This window comes from Oncorhynchus kisutch, linkage group LG13 (assembly GCF_002021735.2).
Source record: "Oncorhynchus kisutch isolate 150728-3 linkage group LG13, Okis_V2, whole genome shotgun sequence".
Classification (NCBI taxonomy): domain Eukaryota; kingdom Metazoa; phylum Chordata; class Actinopteri; order Salmoniformes; family Salmonidae; genus Oncorhynchus; species Oncorhynchus kisutch.
Genome location: NC_034186.2, coordinates 32,667,931 through 32,691,208, shown reverse-complemented (window position 1 = coordinate 32,691,208; position 23,278 = coordinate 32,667,931). Strand labels below are relative to the sequence as shown.

Here is a 23,278-nt window from a genome sequence, read left to right as displayed (position 1 = left end):
AATTGTCTGTTGTTAGAATAGACTCTTAAATCTGCCATATGCTCCTGCAGAACATAAACCATTCATAAATCTACGAGCCTACTTAATAAACTAGGTGGTCGATCGTAAATGATGGCAGATATACGTTTTTTAATTCTGTCGTTGTCCTGCATGTGATGGGTTTAATTCCCATCAAATAGAGATATTACAGGTGACAATTCAGTATATCACCATGGGCTACGGAAATAGCTTTCGTGACTATGTATAGCCATAAAACACCATGGACTGCTTAGGTTTATGGAATAGCATGATAAATAAATGGTAAAATGCAATCACATTATCGCCGTAGTGAAATTAATCTGATGAGAAACACCTATTAGGTGAAGCTGTGCATGCAATGCTTCATCTGGACCACTAGTCGTTGCTCTTTCCCTGCAGTACGATTGGATGGCAAAGCAGGGGACTTTTCAGTAGTTTAAAAATGTTAGTAGGAATCTAAGCGGATGCTCTGTTGCGATTGGTTTGAGATGCACTAGCTTCTTTTCGTGATTGGTCACGAGGTGTTAAAGGGGTGTGAGAAGTGCTGTTGAGGGAACGGGGGCCAAGGTCTATCTCTCATCCCGCTTCACTTATCCCTTACATGCCTCATCCTCCAAGTAACCTAGTAGGTTTTCATACACTGCGTACAGTACGGTTTGAAATGTGATTCAACATACGCACTGCTGGAATACTATTCTGTGGCAGCTAAAGGATTTGTGTTTACACCTTTTTAAAGGGGAGAGGAAAGGCAGACCACCTTTGCCATGCCAGCGGATTTGTTAGCGGTTTTATGCGTGATTACTACGGTTTACGCAGTGGAAGGTAAATTATTTGAGTTTCTCTCTTTTTAGCTGTGATATTCTATTGCTATGTGTGCACGTATGTGAACGCAATATGGTGCATTAACAGTGTTCTTGTAAGCGCATGGATGTATTCGTTTCTAAAGGTATGGAAAGCAATTAGGATCTTGGATGGGATAACTTTGGAACTGGTTCCGTGGCGCCTCTCTGATTGATTCAGGCAGAGGTACCCAGGGTCGAGAGTGGGTGTACCACTGCCACTACGATGGTGGATGTGCAATTTTGGGTCATGTATTACCTTCAATAATTAGACTACAAGATGAGCATTGAATCAATGTATTACTGATTAATATTATATATATATATATATATATCATCGTTGCCTTATGACGCATTCATGTCACGTCGAAACTTGGGACCTCCGAGTTTAAAGGAACGTATGTTATTTGTGTAGAGCTTCCTATTGGTTGATTCTGATACCTCCCATGTGTGGAACTCGGGCTCCGACTCTTTATTCTAGGTTAGCAAGTCCGAAATTCCCGAGTTTCGGACATTACCTAAACGCTGCATTAGGTTAATTGCTTCAGTTAAGATATTCCACGATTTCTTCCAATCATTTAATGCCCCTGGACAATTAAATACAAATTCAACTATACATAGGCCTAATTTCCCAATTATTTACACCAATATTATTTGATAGGACATTAACTCCCAAACATATAGGCTAGTGGAGGAGATGAGGGAAGCCTGCGACACCCAGTCCCCTGCACCCTGGTGTATACAGTCAGTCAGTGCGCAACATTTCAGATCATGTTTTAGATATAAGGTGACAGGTAGAGGACCTATACTAATTTATTTAGCCATTTCCTCCTAAACCTCCATACATTATGACTTCATTGAATCTCTTTTTACTTGATGTGAAGCTGTCCCTCTATATAAGCTATAGAGAAGGTCAAGGTCTCTCCGAAATGCTGTTCGTTCGATATAATAATGAGAAGTTCTGTATGGAGGTTTGTTCCTCTCATGTCCATTTTTCTCCGGTTTCGACAAAATATTTAAAATGTGGATTTTGTCTGTATGTATCTTTTTGAATAGGTTACTCGGACAGAATCCACAGGTTGGCTGGTCTCACGAGGTGTATTGCTATCATAGCGATGCATAACGCGTCCTCCGCTATGGCTGCGATGAATAGCCTAGCCAACGTGCGTCAGTGGGGAACGCAATGACAGTCAGTTGATCGAATGCCCTTGTTTCATGTTTTCTTACTGAGGTTTCTTGTAGATCAATGCACTGACTGTATCAAAACTGACTGTATCAAATGTTTCATCTTTGATTTGACCAGGTTGTTGGTGATGATAAGATATATTATGTCAGGGCAAAAGGAAAGGCAAAATGGTTACCTATTTAACCTGTACTTGGTATAAAAATACATGGGATTTAAAGCGCTCTCAAGAAACTCAAGGACACTTTACAGCAAGAGAGTAAAAACCAAAACAAGTATAAAATAAAAACGAATAAAGCTACACATCCCCATAATATGTGGACTAGGGGTGACTGGTCATATAGTGAGGACCCTCACCCTTTGCCTGGCCGTGACAATAATCTGGCTAATAAAATCACATGACATTTTATTCGCCACGTGCTTCGTAAACAACAGGTGTAGACTAACCGTGAAATGGTTACTTATGGTCCATTCCCAACAACGCGGAGAGAAAGAAAATAGAGAAATAATAGAAATGTAAAAAACTGAAAAACACAATGAGTAACGATAACTTTTCTATATACACTGGGTACTAGTAACGAGTCGATGTGCAGGGGTACGAGGTAATTGAGGTAGATATGTACATATAACTAGGACTAAAGTGACAGATCATAAACAGTAGCATGAGTCAAAAATGCGCTAGAAGATCAAGCAGATTGCGTTCTTCATTTCACCTGTCACATAATTTTACATTATGAAGTTTCCCGTAGTTCCCCAGAACAGTTGAACCAGTCACGCGTTTGTTTTGTAAATAGCACAACGGGAGATAGTTTGAGTCCATGGCGAGTCTCTGTTGTGCTGCGCACAAGAGGTGATGAAGTTACACTTGTATGCAATTCACTACTAAATGTTTGCCATCATATATCTTATAACGGCATTCTGCCAGAAGTGAAAGAGCTCTGGATGAGATACCTCTACAGTTGACATTATTTCTCTGTTAGCGTTTGTTCTTCTATCCGGTGCTCCATTAATTAACCCATGATGCTCTTCCTTCAGAAAAGCATGCATCACAACTTTGTTAATTTGCACAATTTCTGTCTTTCACTTTCGATTGTAAATGTCCACACCCCCCGAAAATGAGATTCGGTAGCTACTACTGTAGCTATGCTTGAATATATGAGTATTTGCAATTAGTTTGTTAGTTTCGCTCGTTAGCATTTAGCTAACAGCATCTATGTGATTTAGCTTTTTGTGCAAATGTTGTTAGCATTCTGGTTATAGAAGCCCAATGGGAGTGTCTTGCGTTTTTCGCGCGCCCCTGTGTGCTATGCTGGTAATACCGTAAATCCCATAATGAGAGAAGAACGGTATGATAATTTGAAAATCTGGATACCACCCAAGCCTAGTGTTGATGTGTTTGGACCAGTGGCAGTCTGTACCATTTAAGATGGAGGATGATTATGTTTTTTAATTAACATGGCCTTATTTCTATTACATCATATTGGATGACTGTCAGTCATATTACAGTCACTCAGCTCATTGTAACATGGATCGGTTTAGACTTACTACATGATACAAAAAAAAATTCTGTACCCATCATGAGGTTGCTACAACCTAGCTTATGAATAAAAGATAACAATGTAGGTGCACAGGTCTAGAGCATTTTGAGTAATCAGACAGTGACAATGTTGCCTGTGTCTAGCTGATCTAGGGTGTAACCATTAGTCCAACAGTTGCAAACAATAGTTTCTATTGGATAAATTCATTTATACCCATTCCGTTTGCCTCAATTCAAGACTTTTTTTCGACAGAATCACTGCAATGAATACACCCCTGATCACAAGCCAACGGCACTTTTATGCCAGACACATAAAAACAGCTTGTTCTATTTCTAATTCCTTCTTGCATCTATCTATGTGCTCTCCTCCTCTAACCTTTTCCCTCCACTTGTGGACTTCATTGCACAACACATCAGCTGTCTGTGACCAGGCGAACAAACCTTTCTAACATAGCATCCCTTTGTTTGAGCTGGGTGTTTGAGTAGGCTAAACTAGTTAGCTGAATTCATCACTAGCTAAGTAAGTGAAAACCAATATGCTAAGAAATATCTCTCTTTTTCTGCTCCTTCCTTTTGGAAAATATTAATTTGTTCAAAATGGTTCAACGATTATTTTTCTTCGTCAACTACTCAACACATTTTATGCACTGTAGTGCTAGCTAGCTGTAGCTTATGCTTTCAGTGCTAGATTCATTCTCTGATCCTTTGATTGGGTGGACAACATGTAAGTTCATGCTGCAAGAGCACTGGTAAGTTGGAGGATGTCCTCCAGAAGTTGTCATAATTACTATGTAAGTCTATGGAAGAGGGTGAGAACCATGAGCCTCCTAGGTTTTGTTTTGAAGTCAATGTACCCAGAGGAGGACAGAAGCTAGCTGTCCTCTGGCTATACCGTCGCACTACATTAGAGTGCTGGGGAGGCTACTGTAGACCTTCATTTCAAAACAATGTGTTTTTATAAATTATTTGGTGACGTGAATTTATTTAGTGTAGTTTTATCTGAAAAGGACGTGAACATATTTAGTATCGTTTTATCTAAATAGTTAACTTTTTTAAATGTTTCACTATTTAGATTTTTATGAAATTCACTGAGGATGGTCCTCCTCAGAGGAGCCTCCACTGGTTTGGACCATATGTGACGTTGACACAGAGGAGCTTGAAGCTCTCGACCTGCTCCACTACAGCCCTGTCGATGTGGACGGGGGTGTACTTGGCCCTTCGATTCCTGTAGTCCACGATCAGCTCCTTTTGTCTTAATCATGTTGAGGGAGAATTTGTGACCTCCTCTGACCTCCTCCCTAAAGGACAGCGGTTCCCAAACTAGGGCTTGTGAAAATGGGGTCCTGGGAGAATTTCCAAAATCCTGGAGAAAATAGATATATACAAAAAATATATAAATTATAATATCGTCATTGTATCTCAATCATTGTAATGTGGTTAACCTTATCAATCTAAATAAAACAATTATTCAAATCTAAAAGATAATATTCAACTAGAGAGCGCCCTTAGATTATGGGAAAAAGCCTCACTTGACCGTTGCACTTGAATCATTCACACGGTGAATGGCTAAGCCTGCTACGCTATGAAACCACACACTATTGCAGAGACTTTGATATTACTGGATGCAACTGATATGGTGAAAACAATGGGTGGGGAGAAAGACGCACATACTCACATCAATAGCTTTGTCAGATAACACTGTTAAATGAAGAATTCATGCTATTGCTAGCAATCAAGAGAACTCTGACTGAACAACTCAAACTCTCCAGCTTATGCTCTCCAATTGGTCATTAGCTGTGAGGGCCGAGATGTCCATGCATTGACTTTTGTTCACTTTACATGTCAGGGGATGCTATTCACGAGTACATATTATTCTGTCTCACGATTCCCGAGCATGAAACGGCACAGGGGATGTTCAGTGTGCTGCGTGGCTATATTGATGAAGAACAGATTCCATGGGATCAAATGGTGGGCTTTTTGCATAGATGGGGCAGGTCTCTGCACTCTAGTTATGAATGGGTCTCCCTCTGCCATATGGATGCATTGTATGATACACCGAGAGCAACTCGCGGCAAAAGAGAAATCAGAAATATACTGCAGCAGGTAACTTCGATTGTAAATGACATCAAACCACATCCACTGTGCACACCTGTTCGCAAAACTATGTGTAGATATGGGATCAGAGCATGACAATGTTCTTTTTCACACCGAGGCCTGGTGGATATCGAGGGGGAGTATTGGAAAGATTTTTCGCATTGAGAGAGGAACTGTTGTCATTCACAATGGATGTTAAAAAAAACTGACTGTGTAATGAAAAGAAAATGTCTCCTTGCATATTTTGGAAACTGAACGAACTGAACCCAAGCATGCAGTGGAAATACAAGAGCATTGTGACCAAATCAGTGGATTCAGAGGAGATCATTATTTTTGGAGAGAGTCTTTTTAAAAGTGAACCATGCCCCCTTCCCTCAGCTGTGCATCAGTAAGTGTCCCACACAGTGATGACTGCTCACCTCCAACGCTTGGAAGGGCACTTTGGGACCTACGTCCCAATCCGTTTGACTGTGAGCCTGGCTCAGTTGACATGCCGGTAAGTGAAATCGAACACCTACGGAGGAATTTTGGTTCCTGACTCAAAGGGAATAATACACTGCTGTCTCCCTCTGGTCTTTAATGCCATGTTCAAAACAACTGGGAACTCAAATCTCAGACTTCTGACTTCAAGAAAACTGGGATTTATGAAGCCGGTGATAGATGTGATAAACTCCTCAATGCCATCAGATAAATCCCGGAACATGTTCCAGTCTGTGCTAGCTAAACAGTCCTATAGTTTAGCATCAGCTTCATCTATAGGCCAGCCCCAATAGAGAACTGCTATACTCGCCTATTAGTGGCCAGGCCCCATGAATGAGATGACCCATGTTAAGGCAGGCATTGTCAAGAAATATCCACAGCTATCCATAAACAATGCCAATTAGTGAATTGCCTTGGCCTTATTAATGAGCTGGCCCATGCTTTGGCTTTGCCCTACATTGGGTATGGTGTGGCCAATCAGGCCAATCCTTCAGCAGGACTTCCTCTAACCCAGCCTCTCAGTGCCCTAATTGAAAGCAGGGTCTATTGCGGGTAAATTGCTGCCTAATGAACTGGGCGATTAAGTCATTTAAACAAGAATCTGTTTAAGGGAAACAACGTTATAGTGATGATTAGAGTCCAGATCATTCCTCTCACAACCTTACAACAGCCGGTGTGCTGCTCTCTGCTTCACTTCATTCTCTTCTTACCATACCATTAGGTATTCAGTTATCTTCTCTCTCCCTCTGTGCTCTTCTTTCATTCTCTATGCACAGCTAATTGTGTGAATATTTCAACTGTCCTCTGAATTCAGACTGAGACCAAATCCCAAACATTCAACTGCTCTGTTCTAATCAGCACTGTGTTTTAATGAGTCCTTTCCTTGTCATCTTTCTTCATTTCTCTTTTCATATTTTGCTCTATTCACCCCCCCCCCCCCACACCCTTTTCCCTTTTCACGGCATCCACATATTTCTCCCACTAACTGCCTGTTTCTATTGTACTAATTTTCCCCTTTTCTCTCATGGTCCCTCTATCACCCTGTGTTTTAATGAGCTACATTTAAGACATTCATTATTGCCAAGCCTTAAATAAATTGACCATATCCCCGAGCATGTTAATGCAGCCTCTAACTTCCAGGCCTGCCTTATCTTAACTCTCTCTGAAAAACTCAAACCCTTCACCACTGGTCTAAGAAGAAGGATATGGGAAGCGAGAGGATTAGGGAGAAAAATAATTGTGGTGTTGGCTGTTAGAAAAGGGATAGAGAGGAGAGAATGAAAGAGGTAGTGAGTTAGTGAGGGATGTGAAGTATGTAAGTTACTGAGTGAATGGTGGTGGCGGTGCTAGGGTGGCATTGGGGGCCCCTCACTTCCTCCCCTAATGAAAGAGGCCCCTAGGCCTGGTTTCCATTGGAAAGAGTGTGGTTAGTATAAGGGTACATGTCCGTATAAAGAATCATTGTTATGTCTGCGTGGACCTGCTCCAGGGCCTGTTTCCTCTCTCTCATATTCAATTAATATTAAACTCAATTGATATTCAATATGCTTTATTGACATGAAGGACAAGGTCAATGTCGCCAAAGTAAAGTGATACACATAAAATATGAAAACAACAGTGATAACAATTAAAATAGTAAATATAATGCTCATGGAAAAAAAATACGCTGAAAACATACAAAAGTGGACACTCCTTCAAATGAGTGGATTCGGCTTTTTCAGCCACACTCGTTGCTGACAGATGTATAAAATTGAGCACACCGCCATGCAATCTCCATAGACAAACACTGACTGTAGAATGGTCTTGCTGAAGAGCTCGGTGACTTTCAACATTGCACTGTCATAGGATGCTGCCTTTCCAACAAGTCAGTTCATCAAATTTCTGCCCTACTAGAGCTGCCCCGGTCAACTGTAAGTGATGTTATTGTGAAGTGGAAACGTTGAGGAGCAACAACGGCTCAGCCGCGAAGTCATAGGCCACACAAGCTCACAGAACAGGACTGCAGAGTTCTGAAAATCGTCTGTCCTCAGTTGCAATACTCACACTACCGAGTTCAAAACTGCCTCTGGAAGCAACAGCAACACAGGAACTGTTCATCGGGAGCTTCATGAACTGGATTTTCATGGCCGAGCAGCCGCACACAAGCTTAAGTTCACCATGCGCAATGCCAAGCGTGGAGTGGTGTAAAGCTCGCAGCCATTGGACTCTGGCGCAGTGGAAGCGCGTCCTCTGCAGTAATGAATCACACTTCACCATCCTAGCAGTCGCTACGGACGAATCTGGCCTTGGCGGATGCCAGGAGAACGCTACCTGCCCAATGCATAGTGTCAACTGTAAAGTTGGGTGGAGGAGGAATAATGGTCTGGGGCTGTTTTTCATGGTTTGGGCCCCTTAGTTCCAGTGAAGGGAAATCTTAACGCTACCGCATACAATTACATTCTAGACGATTCTGTGCTTACAACTTTCTACTGCGAGCAGTAGAATCAGATTTAAAATCCAGGGAAAAATACACCTTATGTAACAACCGGGACTGTGAAGAGACGCACACAAAGGTACAGACACATGTTTACACACACATTGTGATATTGTTGGATGGTGGTATTGAGCATTTTGTGTTGTGGATATGTGGTGGTGTACTGTTTTATCTTTAGCTCATTCAGTACAAACATAGTTCACGGTTTTATCTCTTGTTTTACAAGTGTAGTAACAGTATAACTTTAGTCCATCCCCTCACCGGGCTCGAACCAGGGACCCTCTGCACACCCACAAAGCATCGTTACCCATCACTCCACAAAAGCCACGGCCCTTGCAGAGCAAAGGGAACAACTACTTCAGGTCTCAGAGCGAGTGACGTCACAGATTGAAACGCTATTAGCCCGCACCACCGCTAACTAGCTAGCCATTTCACATCGGTTACACAAGTAATGTGGGTGCATTGGTGTGTTTGGACCCCAGGAAGAGTAGCTGCTGCCTTGGCAGGAACTAATGGGGATCCCTAATAAATACAAACGCCGACTGCGAGCCAGGCCTAATCGCCCAACATCAGTGCCCAACCTCACTTATGCTTTTCTGGCTGAATGGAAGCAAGTCCCCGCAGCAATTTACAACATCTAGTGGAAAGACTTCCCAGAAGAGTGGAGGCTATTATAGGGGACCAACTCCATATTAATGCCCATGATTTTGGAATGAGATTTTCGACGAGCAGGTGTCCACATACTTTTGGAAGATCATAATTTTTGTTTTGCTGATGCTATGTCAGTGCCCAGTTTTGGCAGCAGGCATCTAACACTGACAGACTATACTGTAACCTCTGTTCTGTTGGAGACAACAAGACCAGGTCATTTACATAGAGAAAGAGCTTCATTTCTTGTTGTCTAGGAGAAGCCCAGGAGCTCAACTGTTTTGAAAATTCATCAATATAGATATTTAACGATGTTGGGCTGAGATTTGCTTGCCCTGGGTGACCCCTTGCCTCTTTGATTTTTACATGTATTTTCATTTTACTTTGATTTAATAACCTCATAGGTTCTTCCTCCAATTCCTCTTGGATGAGTTTCTGGAAGAGTCCTTTATGCCAGATGGAGTCAATAAAGCAGGAAAATATTTCACCCTTGGTGGATTGATAAGGGTCTATATGTGGTCAGATGTTCTTTGTTTCGGTAGGAAGCCAATTTGACTTGCACTTAAAGGGACATTTCACCATATTCATCATCTCCAGCAACACCCCAACATCAACGTATGTGTAAATGTGCGCGTATCTATTTTTTGAAGTAAAAGAAATAGAGGAAGATACATGTTTCCAATGACATCATCTGTGTGCAAAGTGTGATTATTGTCTACTAATTGATTGATGATGCCATTGGAAATACTTATCACCCCTTAATTTTCACACATATTGATGTTGGGGTGGTGCTGGAGAGGATGAATATGAACATTTGTAAAACACTGTTTTTGTTGAGGAAAGTCTGTATTCTCGTATTTATTATGCTGCAAGAAAACATTCCCTAAATTACTGGTCACGCAGATACCGTGATAATTATTATGGTCATATATTTGCCTTGAATATGGGTGTTATTATGCCTTTATTCCATATTTCTGGAAAGTATCCTACATTCAGCACCAGATTTAAGAGCTACTGTAGAGTATGGCTTCCTACAGCTTAGGGCTGCTTTTCTTAAGCATGGCACTGCAGATACTGTCTGTCCTACAGGCTTTACCGTACTTGAAGGGTTTGATTTTCTCTTTCAGCTCTGTTAGTGTGATGGGTATTTAATGGCTTTTGTTGGTCTTTATTTTGATTTGTTTTTCCATAAAAAAAAAAAATGTATCAACCAATTTGGTCTGAGTCTCGGTTAATTTCTGGCATTCTGGATTTTCATATAGTTTTTCAAAGTAGTTTTTCCAGATGCCATTTCGATTGGGGTTGTTTCTCTTATTATGTGAGGCATTAGTCTCTCTGTCTCTCTGTGTGTGCGCCATTCATTCACTCTCCTGGTAATTAAAGTCTTCAGCAGCAGCTCCTGGTGATAGGCGAAGCAGAGCTCTCTGTGCGCCTCACAGCCCCCCCAGCTAAAATACTAATTGGTTTTGATATTGTGCTTGAAGTTTGAATGTATATGATTATGGTCTTAGCTTTGTGTTTTTTAAGCATTCCGTTATTACATGGATTATGAGTCAATAGCCTTGTTTACAAAGGGACAAGAGAGCAGAGTGTTAGGCCAAAGGAGGAGGGAGAAAAGGCAGGAGCGGATTATGTAGGTATGTGAGTTGTTGGGTCAGCTAAGTGTATTTATTCTTGCTCGCTCGCTCTCTCAATTCAATTCAAGGGCTTTATTGGCATAGGAAACACGTGTTAACATTGTCAAAGCAAGTGAAGTAGATAATAAACAAAAGTGAAATAAACAATAAAAATGTACAGTTAACATTACACTCACAGAATTTCCAAAAGAATAAAGACAATTCAAATGTCATCTTATGTCTATTTACAGTGTGCAAACAATATGCAAATAGTACAAAAGGGAAAATAAATACGCATAAATATGGGTTGTATTGACAATGGTGTTTGTTCTTCACTGGTTGTCCTTTTCTTGCGGCAACAGGTCACACATCTTGCTGCTGCGATGGCACACTGGTATTTCACCCAGTAAATATGGGAGTTTATCAAAATTAGGTTTGTTTTTTGAATTCTTTGGATCTGTGTAGTCTGAGGGAAATATTTGTCTCTAATATGAAAATACATTTGGCAGGAGGTTAGGAAGTGCAGCTCAGTTTGCAGCCCAGATTCCACCTCATTTTGTGGGCAGTGTGCACATAGGCAGACCTGGCTCTCAAGAGAAGACAGGCTATGGTGGCCTTTCTCAATAGCAAGGCTACCTACGTTCACTGAGTCTGTACATAGTTGAAGCTTTCCTTAAGTGTGGGTCAGTCACAGTGGTCAGGTATTCTGCCCCTCTGTTTTCGGGCCAAATAGCATTCTAGTTTGCTCTGTTTTTTTGTTAATTACTTGCTCTTATGCCAATGAAATAATGATCTCTTTGTTTTATCATGATTTGGTTGGGTCTAATTGTGTTGCTGTCCGGGGGCTCTGTGGGGTGTGCTTGTGTTTGTGAACAGAGCCCCAGGACCAGCTTGCTGAGGGGACTGTTCTCCAGGTTCCTCTCTCTATAGGTGATGGCTTTGTTATGGAAGGTTTGGGAATCGCTTCATTTTAGGTGGTTGTAGAATTTAACGTCTCTTTTCTGGATCTTGATCATTAGCGGGTATCGGCCTAATTCTGCTCTACATGCATTATTTGGTGTTTTACGTTTGTCCCATTTTGTAAATTCTTGGTTGGCGAGCGGACCTCAGACCTCACAACCATAAAGGGCAATGGGTTCTATAACTGATTCAAGTATTTTTAACCAGATCCTAATTGGTCTGTCAAATTGTACATTCTTTTTGATGGTATAGAATGCCCTTCTTGCCTTGTCTCTCAGTTCGTTCACAGCTTTGTGGAAGTTACCTGTGGCGCTGATGTTTAGACCGAGGTATGTATAGTTTTTTGTGTGCTCTAGGAATTTTGAATTTGTATTTGTGATCCTGGTGACTGGACCTTTTTTGTCTTTCTGATATTTACTGTGACCAGAATCTGTGCATAAGATCTAGGTGCTGCTGTTGGCCCTCCTTGGTTAGTGACAGAAGCACCAGATCATCTGCAAACAGTAGACATTTGACTTCAGATTCTAGTAGGGTGAGGTCGGGTGCTGTCTCTCTCTCACTCTTGTCTAAATACATCGGTGTTTCATAACATCTTATTTCTGTCCTTTCTCTAGAGGCACCCTTCAAGACAGGGGCACCTCATCTCTAATGCCACGCTAATCTTGGTCCACAAGGGTCATAGGTCTCATTATGCCTTGCTATGTGGATGTCCATGCGACTAGCTGTGTGTATCTGCAAGTGACATAAAACAGAAAGTAGGACCCATCCAGAGCACATTATACAGCAGAATTTGCTTGGCTGCTTTTCAGGACCGTTCAGGCACTGTTCTGTTCTCATATTCTATCTGTGGTGTTCTCTGTTCTGCATGCCCTTCTCCTCTCCCATAGTAATGAGAGAAAGCAAGGGACAGAAGGTTTAAGGTAGAAACTGAGGGAGGAAAAGTTTGAACAAGGGGGAAAAAGTGTAGGAATGTGGACAGGCAGGTGATGGCGTGACACAGTTGGTAATGACCCTGCCCTTGACTCCCCCTTTTTTCGGGTAATTAGGTATTGATTGTTAAGATGCAGCAATACTTAAAAAAGAGAAGGCAACAGCCCTCTCCTTCTGTGCCTTCCTTCTGTCCTTTTTACTGGAGTGAGCAGCATAGTTAGACTGGCTGTCAATCTGGGCAGCAGGGCCAGCCTAGTGGGGAAAAGAGAGGGTTCAGCAACTTGTGATGCAAAGCCTGGTGTAGACCAAGTCAGACGTTCCCCTTGAGAAGTAACTTTCTGGCACTGCTCAGTCCTGTTGGATATACACTTATGCTTGCGTCCCAATAGAACAAGCAGAAAAAGGACAGAACTGTACATTTATGAAATGATTTCCTTTGGCAGGTGATGTATGGAATCAATGTGTCAAAGTGTTCCCATCCGGGTGAGAGTCTATCCAGGTGCTAGTGGAGGGCCACTCTGTAGTTTTGTCTTTGACTGTTTCATTCAGATGTCTAATAACGTAGATGAATAGGAATGAAATGCTTGGTCATCACTGTTTGGTGGCAAATTATGCTGATCATGTGATTTTCAGCATGCATGTCTTGAAAGGATAGGGACTCTGTGGGTGTGAAAAGATGGACTCACTCTGCCTCCCAGTTCCTTCCCTCCTGATTCACAGCCTCATTATTTTAATATGTGCATCGACGTTGCAGCCCTTATTTCCTTTTTATACCCAGGAAACAATGCCATAAAGCTGTTACGTACCTCGTGAATCTTCCTGAGTGGCCATTTTAGATCCCTGTTACAGCCTTATACACTTTGTCTTGTGTTTATGACCTCAGGAGTGTACTTATTTTGACTTGAGAACGAGAGAGAGCGAGAGAGAGAGAGAGAATTCTGGCATGTTGTTGATGTCTCTTATCAGTCTGTGTATGGAACAACACAGGAGAAGACAGACATCTGCACATTAAACACATGAATTAACAGCCCAATCTTTGATGCATTTCTTATCCTATTGCAAATCAAGGCAATAGGGTGATTTGACTGTTTGGGCACTAGGTGATCAGTGAGTAATAGGGAAGATATTGGGGTCGCAATTACCTTGTTGTCAAGGTTGATTTAACAACATCAGATTCAATTAAATTCCCTCAAGGATAGATATCACATCAATGTTGAAAATGGATTGACAGACGTGCAGAAGCACACCGCCCTGCCCCTCTACGTGCAACATCACTTGTCTTTTCATGTTTAATACATGTTCATTATAGTCCTGTCATTACTAATTTACCTGACAGCTGACCTCATCATGGGCACCGCTTCCTGCTTATAATCATGTGTGACATTAGTTATTATTGATGAGGAGAGGTCTGTGCTACAAATGCATGATCTTGGGCTAGATGGTGCTGGCTGTAGCCTAACCAAGGGCTTGAGCACTTACTCTATCACTTAAACCTCCACTGCATGATGTTGTGTAAAAACCTGGTTAGAAGAGTTGAGCTGTCTTATGCCCAAGAGCACACAACACCAAGTTAGTGTGTGGAATTATAGACAGAAGCCTACTTTCTTTCCCTGACTTATTTTTGTCAGTGTTCACCTTGTTTTGCTGCAGTTGACAGCAATCCAAAACAAAGACCATCTAGGAGATCATGAACGTGTCTTTGGAGCTGATGTTTTTCTGCAGTGAAAGTTGAAAACACAAGTAGAGACAAAAGCATTTTGAAGAGCTGAACCACCCAACCTCCCTTTGCAATTTACATAACGAACAGAATTTGATGGCTTTAATTTTAGAAATAGATGATTGTGTTTGAAGAAAAAAGGCAAATGGGCATTTTGAAGAAAGGGTTCTTTGTTTCTAGCATAAGGCAACGTCACTTCTTTTTCTTCTTTTTGGTATTTTGTAGACTTATTAATATGCTGGGTAAGCAGTGATTGCCAACTGCCACCAGCATGCTACACAGCAGGCATGATGTGGGCTCCTTTAGAAATGTTTGAATGTGGTGTTTATTACAGAATACTAATGCGTTATATTTTATGAAAAAAAATTCAATTACGCTTCATTTCACCCAGTATTTTGAAACAAAATAGCTCTCCCACAGAGTCAGAGACAAAGACAGACATTGCTTTTTCTGAATGTCAAATGCACCACCAGACATCAAGGGCCTTTTCCCAACCACTAAACACTGTGTGAGTTGGTTGAGAAAATGGGCCTCAGATTTGCCCATGTACTACTATATATCAAATCACGTTTAATGAGGTCTGTATAAGGTCTGGGCCCTCTCCCTTGCAGCAGGAAGGGACATTACTCCTCCCAGGTTCTTGCTTCATCTGTTCCCTGGTCACTGACACAGGAGCATTAGCTGACATAATGGGGAATTATTAGTGGAAGAGCATGTACTGTATTTAAGGGCAGGCAGTGTGCCAGCCACCTAAGGAGTCTCTCTCTCTGGGCGTATGGCTCCATAAGCAAGTATAACGGATGTTTCAGGAGGATTATCCCACCAGGGAAGACAGGTGGTGAAAGGCAACCAAAGAGAGGGGGAGGATTGTGGAAAACTAAAAGCATGGCAAATAACTTAAATGTATGCCCCTCTGTGATAATGGACATGTTTAGTGTGTGTGTTTTTTAAGAAATCTTCTAAGATGTCTTCACAAGGATAGTAAAACAAGGAAAATTCGGACAAGTGGGGACACAAGGAAAAAGGCTATTTTAAATGTAGGGTTACAATTAGGGTTAAAATTTGAGTTAGCTATAGGAGTTAGGGTTTGTGGTTAAGGTTAGGTTTAGGTTAGGGGTTAGGTAACGTACTAAACTCTACTCAATGTTGAAGGAAGTTTCTGAATAACTTCACCAACCGAGACCAGGCTTTGTGGGAATCTAGCTCCAACCAGCTCCGATTCTCGAAGGTCAATACTTAAAAGGTTTTTAATTAGGAAGCGCCCACTTTGTAGTCCTCTGTAGTTGCATACCGTTCTTTGTTAGCTAAAATCCATACGTTAATCAAACGCAACTACAGAGGAAAAACATAGGTACAAGGTGGGCGTTTCATAATTGAATATTGACTTTGGGCGAATTGACATAGTCGGAGCTAGATTCCACAAAGCCTCGTCTTGGTGCCACACCGTTGGTAATTGAAACTGTGTATGTAGCCTACTCTCTGTAACCCAGCGTTAATGGTTGACTATACAGCACCCACCCTAATGCAACCCATGCCTTACATCACAGGAGCAGTTCTAAAGCCAGCTCTGGTGACAAACCTTTCTTGGAAAGCAGGCAGAGAAAGATCAAGTTTAAGAAAACAGGAAGGAAGAAGAGAGAGAGAGTAGGAGAGAGAGAGGTTGATTAAACGAGGATGAGGCACAAAGAGTGCGCAGTCTCTGTCAAGGTATGCGTGAAGGGCTGTAGGAAGTCCGGTGCAGGAGAGTAGATATTTGGTAGCAAACTGGAGCCTTTTATTTGGCGAACCAAAAATACACTGCACAAATGAACACGAAATATAAATACGGGTTGAACATAACCCAGCGCAACCAGCCTAACGTGCGCATACATGAAAACCGAAATAACAATACCACACAAAGACATGGGGGAAACAGTGTTAAATACACAACACATAATGAGGGAAATGAGAACCAGGTGTGTGGGAAAACGAGACAAAACAAATGGAAAATGAAAAATGGATCGGCAATGGCTGGAAGACCGGCGACGTCGACCGCCGAACACCGCCCGAACAAGGAGAGGCATCGACTTCGGCAGAAGTCGTGACAGTCTCACACGTTTTTGCAACACCTGTCCATTGTCCTCCTGTCTCCATTGAGCAAGAATGTATTCTGTCTTTTCCTCGTTAAACTGCTTATTTTTGCCACCCCTCTTTATTTCAGTTCCCTCTCTCCTTATTGAGGTCAGGCCAGTGTTTGAGTATTTTAGAAATGGCTATTACATTGCTCATTAGCTGCGGTGGATTTGGTGCTTATTCTGGACGTGCAGACAGTTTTCAGCCCCCAGGTTTGTTATGTTGCTTTTTAGCACATTTTCCAGCATACTACCATGGATATGGACGAGGGAGAAAAGTATTGAATTTGGAACTTTCCAGTTATGTGAGGCTCTGATCAGGGATGACAAGCATCCATCATTTCCTTTCTCCTCACAGTCAGAGAGAGTGAATTCTCTGTGACAGGACACATCAAATAATACAAACAATATATGCTTTTATCCCAAGCGACTTAGTCATGTGTGCATCCATTTTACATATGGGTGGCCTCAGGGAGTCAAACCCACAACCCTGGCATTGTAAGCGCCATGCTCTACCAACTGAGCCATACAGGACCATGTATCAACTGACAACTGACTGACACTCTACTTTCTTTACCAACTTTTAGTTACAGTAGCTACTATTACGTATTAGATATGAAAGAAATCAGATTTTTGTACTCCAGCAAAAAGGAATAAGATTTGACCTAGTGTCTTCTCCCCTACCAGGATGTGATTGACAGACAAAGTATCCAGTAACTACAAGCTCTGTTAATGTAGCCTCAGCACTTCATTGGTTCTTAACAAGCACGTAAATCAAACCAATGGTGACCTTTTACAAAACCTTCTCCATGACCGCTGTTAAGCACGTTTTGACTAATTCAACCTCATTGTCAAAGGTCATAGAATATATCCTTATCTGGTTTCACACTTTCTCCACATTTATTGAGTGATAACTCAGAATACCTTTAGTGTGTCTAATCAGAAGAGAAGAAAAACTAAAGTTGTTTAAAAAAATCCATCAATATGTTTTGACTGGAATAGCGTATAGCAGGAGACGAGCAAAAGAGCTAAGTTCCACAGACCTAAAATAGCTAGCACATTTTATGCTGTTGGACCCAAGACAAGCAGTAAAACCCAACACGGATTTCATCTCACCAATCTTTTCAAAAATGATGAAACCCCTAAAACACTCACTCACTCACTCACTCACTCACTCACTCACTTTCTCTGAATGTGTTGGTTTGTGTATGAGATACAGTATGAATGTGTTTGCATTTGCAATTGTGTTTGCAGTTTGTTTGGGGTGGGTGTGCAGTATGTTTGGGGTGGGTGTGCAGTATGTTTGGGGTGGGTGTGCAGTATGTTTGGGGTGGGTGTGCAGTATGTTTGTACTTTTGGGCAATGTTTTTGTGCTGTATGGATGTATGCATCTGTAAATCTGTGACTATTTTGTTGGAGCTCAGTGAGTGACAGTGTAGTCTCTGTGAAGAGCTCAGTCAGGTTTATATCACTGGACAGACACGTCTCTGGCAGGATGCCCAACCCTTCTGATTTACACAGATGTGAGGGGATAGGCCCTTCAATCAGAAAGGCCATTTACAAAATCTATTGCAACAAGAGTCTTGCCTTCCCAGTCATCAGTGACATATATTACATTTTTCCCCTAAACACACCCACTGTCATTTTTCTCCCTAACTCAGACAGACCCCCTTGTACACGTACGTGTGTACACACACACACACACACACACTCCCTTAGCCAGCTGTCTGCCGGGAGGAAGCTATTACAGCCAATAAAACATAGCTCCTTGGCCACGGTCCCAGCATGCTGAACTGCCAGCGCAGTCCTTCCCCTGTGGTCATGGAGCGCAATGGTGTCTGCAAGCAGAGCGACCAGAAACTAAAAGCCAGAGGGGAAATGACTCCATTCAGCCCACTGTTAAGGGATGCTGTGTTTGTACATCTACAGTACCTATTCTGATGATAAACATGTCTCAGGCCCAGTGGCTACATGGAAGGTAATTGTGCCCGTTTTCTTACTACTGGACTGTTTGCACAAAATGAGGGTTACGTTGTGCCCTTGTGTTCTTCTCTAATTGTTTCAGCTTGCTTATTACGTATGTGTACATACACATTATTTTCCCGCTTTCTCTATTTACTTTCCTCTAGTTCCCTAATCTGTCTTTAATTTCTAATTTCCAAAACACAAACATACACACAAAAGGATTCTTTCCCCTTTTCAATCCAGGAGGATTATTTGAGATCAGGGCAATTACCTGGGACAACGGAAAGCAAATTGCTTTGCCTGGCAAAAACCCATCACAGATTGCTTCAGTACCTGGCCTCCCTGGACTTTCATTAAGATGCTGCTGAACTTTGGGGAGCCCCTGGTAAGTGAAAGCAATTCCAGCCATCTCACCAGGCTGTTGAATGAAATGGGGGGCACTGTTTTGGGGAGAAGAGGGGAAAATGGACAGAGATGGAATCTTAGCAAAAAGCTATTAAAACGAGTGTCCCTTTTTACCATGGAAGGGTTTAAGGTGGGGATGACGGGAACCCATGGCAGGAGGAAGGGAGATGGACAGAACTGGAGAGTGGAGTTGACAGAGAGAGAAAGGGAGAGTGAAGTGGACTGTGAAAGGACTAGGTAGATAGGGAGAGATAATATAGCATTGGACCAGTCAGACTTTCTGCCTCCCGTCTTCCTGTCCATCTTCCCACAGAAGAAGTATAGGATTCTTTGAGTTATTTCTCCAATAGCAGTACTATTGGACTACTGTGGTATTAGAGAAGCTGTGTGCTCTGTGTATCAGATGGTGCGGTGTGTTTAGTTGTGGAGGCTGTAGGCTGACGCCGAGCACTGTCACATGGACTCTACGGTTGTGTCTCTGCAGCTGAGGCTGCTGCTGCAGTGCAGTCCTCCTGCTCTACCCTGTGGCCTGATCCTCATGAAAGAGGAACTCTTGTGGGAGGAAGTCAAGTGTGTGTGTCGGAGCAAGCAGACACAGGCTGCTAAAATCTGTCACCCTCGCTTGACTTGCTTGCCCTCAGAGGGAGGTGCCCTCGTTTTTTCCTACTCCCCCTGTTCAATCATGTTAGATTTATTTTGCTGGCTAACCCCCCCCCCCCCCCCCCCACATACACACACACACACACACATACACAGCCTCAGTTTGTGGTTGAGTGAGTACCCATGGGGACGGGTGACGAGCTCTGTTCCTGTCAAAGTGACACTTTGTGTGGTTTACAGACAGTGCTGTCCTTACCCAAACTCCAATTCCTGGTAGAACAATCCAGAATGCATCAGTTTGCGGAATGCATCAGTTCCCCCATATAGGCATGAACAGGATGAGATTCATCCAGAGAATGGAACAAGAAAGCAGAAAACAGCAAACCGCTAAATGCATTCTAGCATCATCTGTGCCATTTAGAGAGAGTATGGCTTTGTACAGATTAACCTCTTCTCAAGTGGCATAGCTTGTGTGCCTGTTTACCAGGATTGGAAATAACATTGAAATAATTATCATGTATTCATTATTCATTAAACCTAATCGAGCAAATGAATGTACCCTACGGACAAATGAGAAAATGAACGCATTATCAGACAGACAAAAAAGACAGTGCAATCACTTTATTGTAGATATGCTGCACAAAGCACTAAATTGTGAATGTTACTGATGTCGGATGATCATCTGGAGTACCTGATTGAGATTCTATTTGTTATCTTGAAGGTACACTCACAGGATAAATAAGTGCTTGATTGCAGGCGGCATTGAAAAAATCTATTTACATGTGTTTTTTGAAATTTACATGTGTTTTTTGGGGCTGCAAATTGGTCTCTGAATTTGTCTGTTGTAGTAGTTTGTTACTTATCGACTGTGTTGATTGTTCCCTTCTCCGAAGAGCAGAGCTACAGAGAATGGCACCCAACTAATACCAACCTTTACTCTAGTAATCCAGATATCACCAACGTTACTACCTCCTGTAACAGACTCACCTAATGATTGTGTTGTATTACTGCACCATTCATACGGAAGTGAAGTCAAGGCATGTAGTAAAGAGCAGGGTCCCAGGGTGAGTGGATTAGTACACACTGGCCAGGCTAGCAGCTGATGGCTAACAGTCCAGTGAGACTTTTCCCAGCCTACCCACTGGCCATCTTTCAGCCACCTGATGGTGGTGGTTTTAAGAGGCTTGATGTTCTGAGGGTGGAAGGTCACTCCTGGAATGTGTGAGAGTGGATCAGCTCAGTCAGAGCAGTTATCCAGAGCCTGTTTAAAGGCTCCACAACTCTATTGTCCCAACTTGCCAAAAGAAGCTTAAGAGGTAATCGGCTCAGGGCTGTGGCCAGGGCCCTGGGAGAACCTATCCGTATGGGCCCTGTCGCCCAGAGACACCCCTAAAGGGGTTCAGGGAGAGTGAGAAGGAGGCCCTTGAGTTCCAAATGATCAGGGATTACAACATATAAACCTGTGTTTTACCATGGCTGCCAGATAAAGTTTCACAGCTTTCACACCAGCACAACCAGGCCTGTTATTAGGAGTAGCTGGAATGATGTTTCAGTCTATTTGAGTCACTGAAGTTCAAGCAATACAAAGGCATGCTCAGTACCTGGCCTCAGACGGATAGAACAGGTATTGTATTTCAGTACTGCGTGTATGTGTGGGGCCCCCATAGAGGGTAATCTCCTCTTTCCTGTTGTTCTGAAATCTAGGGATTATGTTTTGGGAAAGTTTTTATTCTACCTTTATTTAACTGGGCAAGTCAGTTAAGAACAAATTCTTATTTACAATGGCGGCCTGCCGAACCCTAACCTAGACTACGCTGGGCCAATTGTGCGCCGCCCAATGGGACTCCCAATCACGGCTGGTTGTGATATAGCCTGGAATCAAACCAGTGTCTGTAGTGTTGGCTCTAGCACTGAGATGCAGTGATTTAGACCGCTGTGCCACTCGGGAGCCCAAAAATGTAATTGGGAACACCCAAAAGTGTGTACTAAATAATGATTCCATAGGATTTCCAAACCATTTTGGCACCAAACCTACATTTAAGGAAAGTCCAATTATCTTGAGTTCAGGAAAAGATTATTCATGCAACACATTATCCAAAACACACACATTTTTGTGTAATCAAGTGCTTATTACTTTTTTGTCAGGCTCTCTTTTGAGGCACATTTATAATACTAACCTCATTGTTGTCCCGGTGGTTGAATTCAACCTTGTCTTACTTCCATCAAGTTATTTCACAGACTTTGTGTGGAGAGAAAGTGAAGGAGAGATCTAAAGAAAGAGTGGGTAAGTAAAGGGAGAGAGAGAAAGTCAGGGAGACTGGTTGTCTGTGTGCTATAGCTTTCTGGGCCGGAGCCTTTGGGAGCCCAGGAGAAAATTTTTCCACAGGCCCGGGGCCATTTCACCACTTCTATCTCCAGCACCTCACACAACACTCTATAAGCAGTACCCTCATCCACCAAGACTCTCCCACTGACCACAGAGATGCATGTCTGCCAACAACCTCAATTCCCATATCTGTCATAAACACAATTTTCTCTCTTTCTCTCTTTGTTTCTTATTCAAACAACACTGAAATTATAGCTTTGGGGTTTTCCATATGTGGTGTTGAAGTACTCTCTGCTTTCTGTGCCTAGAGCATAGAGTGTTGTTTGATGCAGTACTTTCATAGTAAGGGCTTGTTCTCCATTAGATTTGCTTTTCATCATTAGTTCTTTGGAAACCTAGTAGGCCCACTTGTAGCCTACACTCTCAGAAAAAAAGGTTGCTAAGTAGAACCATATAGGTTTCATCAGTTTGTCCCCATAGGGGAACCCTTTTTGGTGCTGGGTAGCAGAGGGTTCTCCAAAAAAAACTGTATGTAGGGTTCTTCATAGAACCTTCAGTATATGATTCTACCTAGAACCATTCTGAAGGGTTCTGCCTAGAACTCCCTGTGAAGAGTGCTACCAAGAACCATTTTATAATCTAAAGGTTCTTCCCAGGAAATCTCTATGAACAGTTCCACCAGTCTTATTAGCCTTTTGAAATGCAATTATTTATAACAATACATTACATACATCATAAGGCTTTTCTTTGAGGGCCCAGTTATACCCTAACACAGTAATGTTAGGAAACTTTTGGTTTAAAGGCCAATTCAGGCCTGCAAGTCACACTCTACTAGCTTGCAAAGTGATGTTTAATTCCTATTGGAATCCAGCCAGAGTTAGGATATCCAACAAGTAGATTGTTTTGCTCCTGCAACCTGCATTCAGAATGACTGCCAGGGTATGGAAGATTGAACACTGAGATGACCTCAAACTGGAACAACCATCTCAGTAACGGGTGCAATAAGTACAACTACTGACAGATTGGATTCGTTTCGAAGAATGTATCAATCAATCAGTCAATCAATGTACAGTTGAAGTCGGAAGTTTACATACACTTAGGTTGGAGTCATTAAAACTCATTTTTCAACCACTCCACAAATTTCTTGTTATCAAACTACAGTTCTACTTTGTGCATGACACAAGTCATTTTTCCAACAATTATATACTGACAGATTATTTCACTTATAATTCACTATATCACAATTCCAGTGGGTCAGAAGTTTACTTATACTAAGTTGACTATGCCTTTTAAACAGCTTGGACAATTCCAGAAAATAATGTAATGGCTTTAGAAGCTTCTGATAGGCTATTTGACATAATTGGAGTCAATTGGAG

General features: G+C 42.1%; 1 protein-coding gene across 2 annotated transcripts in view; it reads left to right on the top strand.

Moving 5' to 3' along the window:
- LOC109902599 (ephrin type-B receptor 1) overlaps window positions 1–23,278 on the top strand; it is a 205,239-nt gene that overhangs the window by 10,888 nt on the left and 171,073 nt on the right. The window contains exon 1 of one of the 2 annotated variants that reach the window (XM_020499081.2): window positions 558–840. The exons of the other annotated variant lie outside the window; for it this stretch is intronic. Coding sequence (XP_020354670.1) covers window positions 783–840 — 58 coding nt within the window. The 5' untranslated portion in view covers window positions 558–782. Of the gene's footprint in view, window positions 1–557; window positions 841–23,278 lie in introns of those variants that run through there. 2 annotated transcript variants of the gene reach the window in all.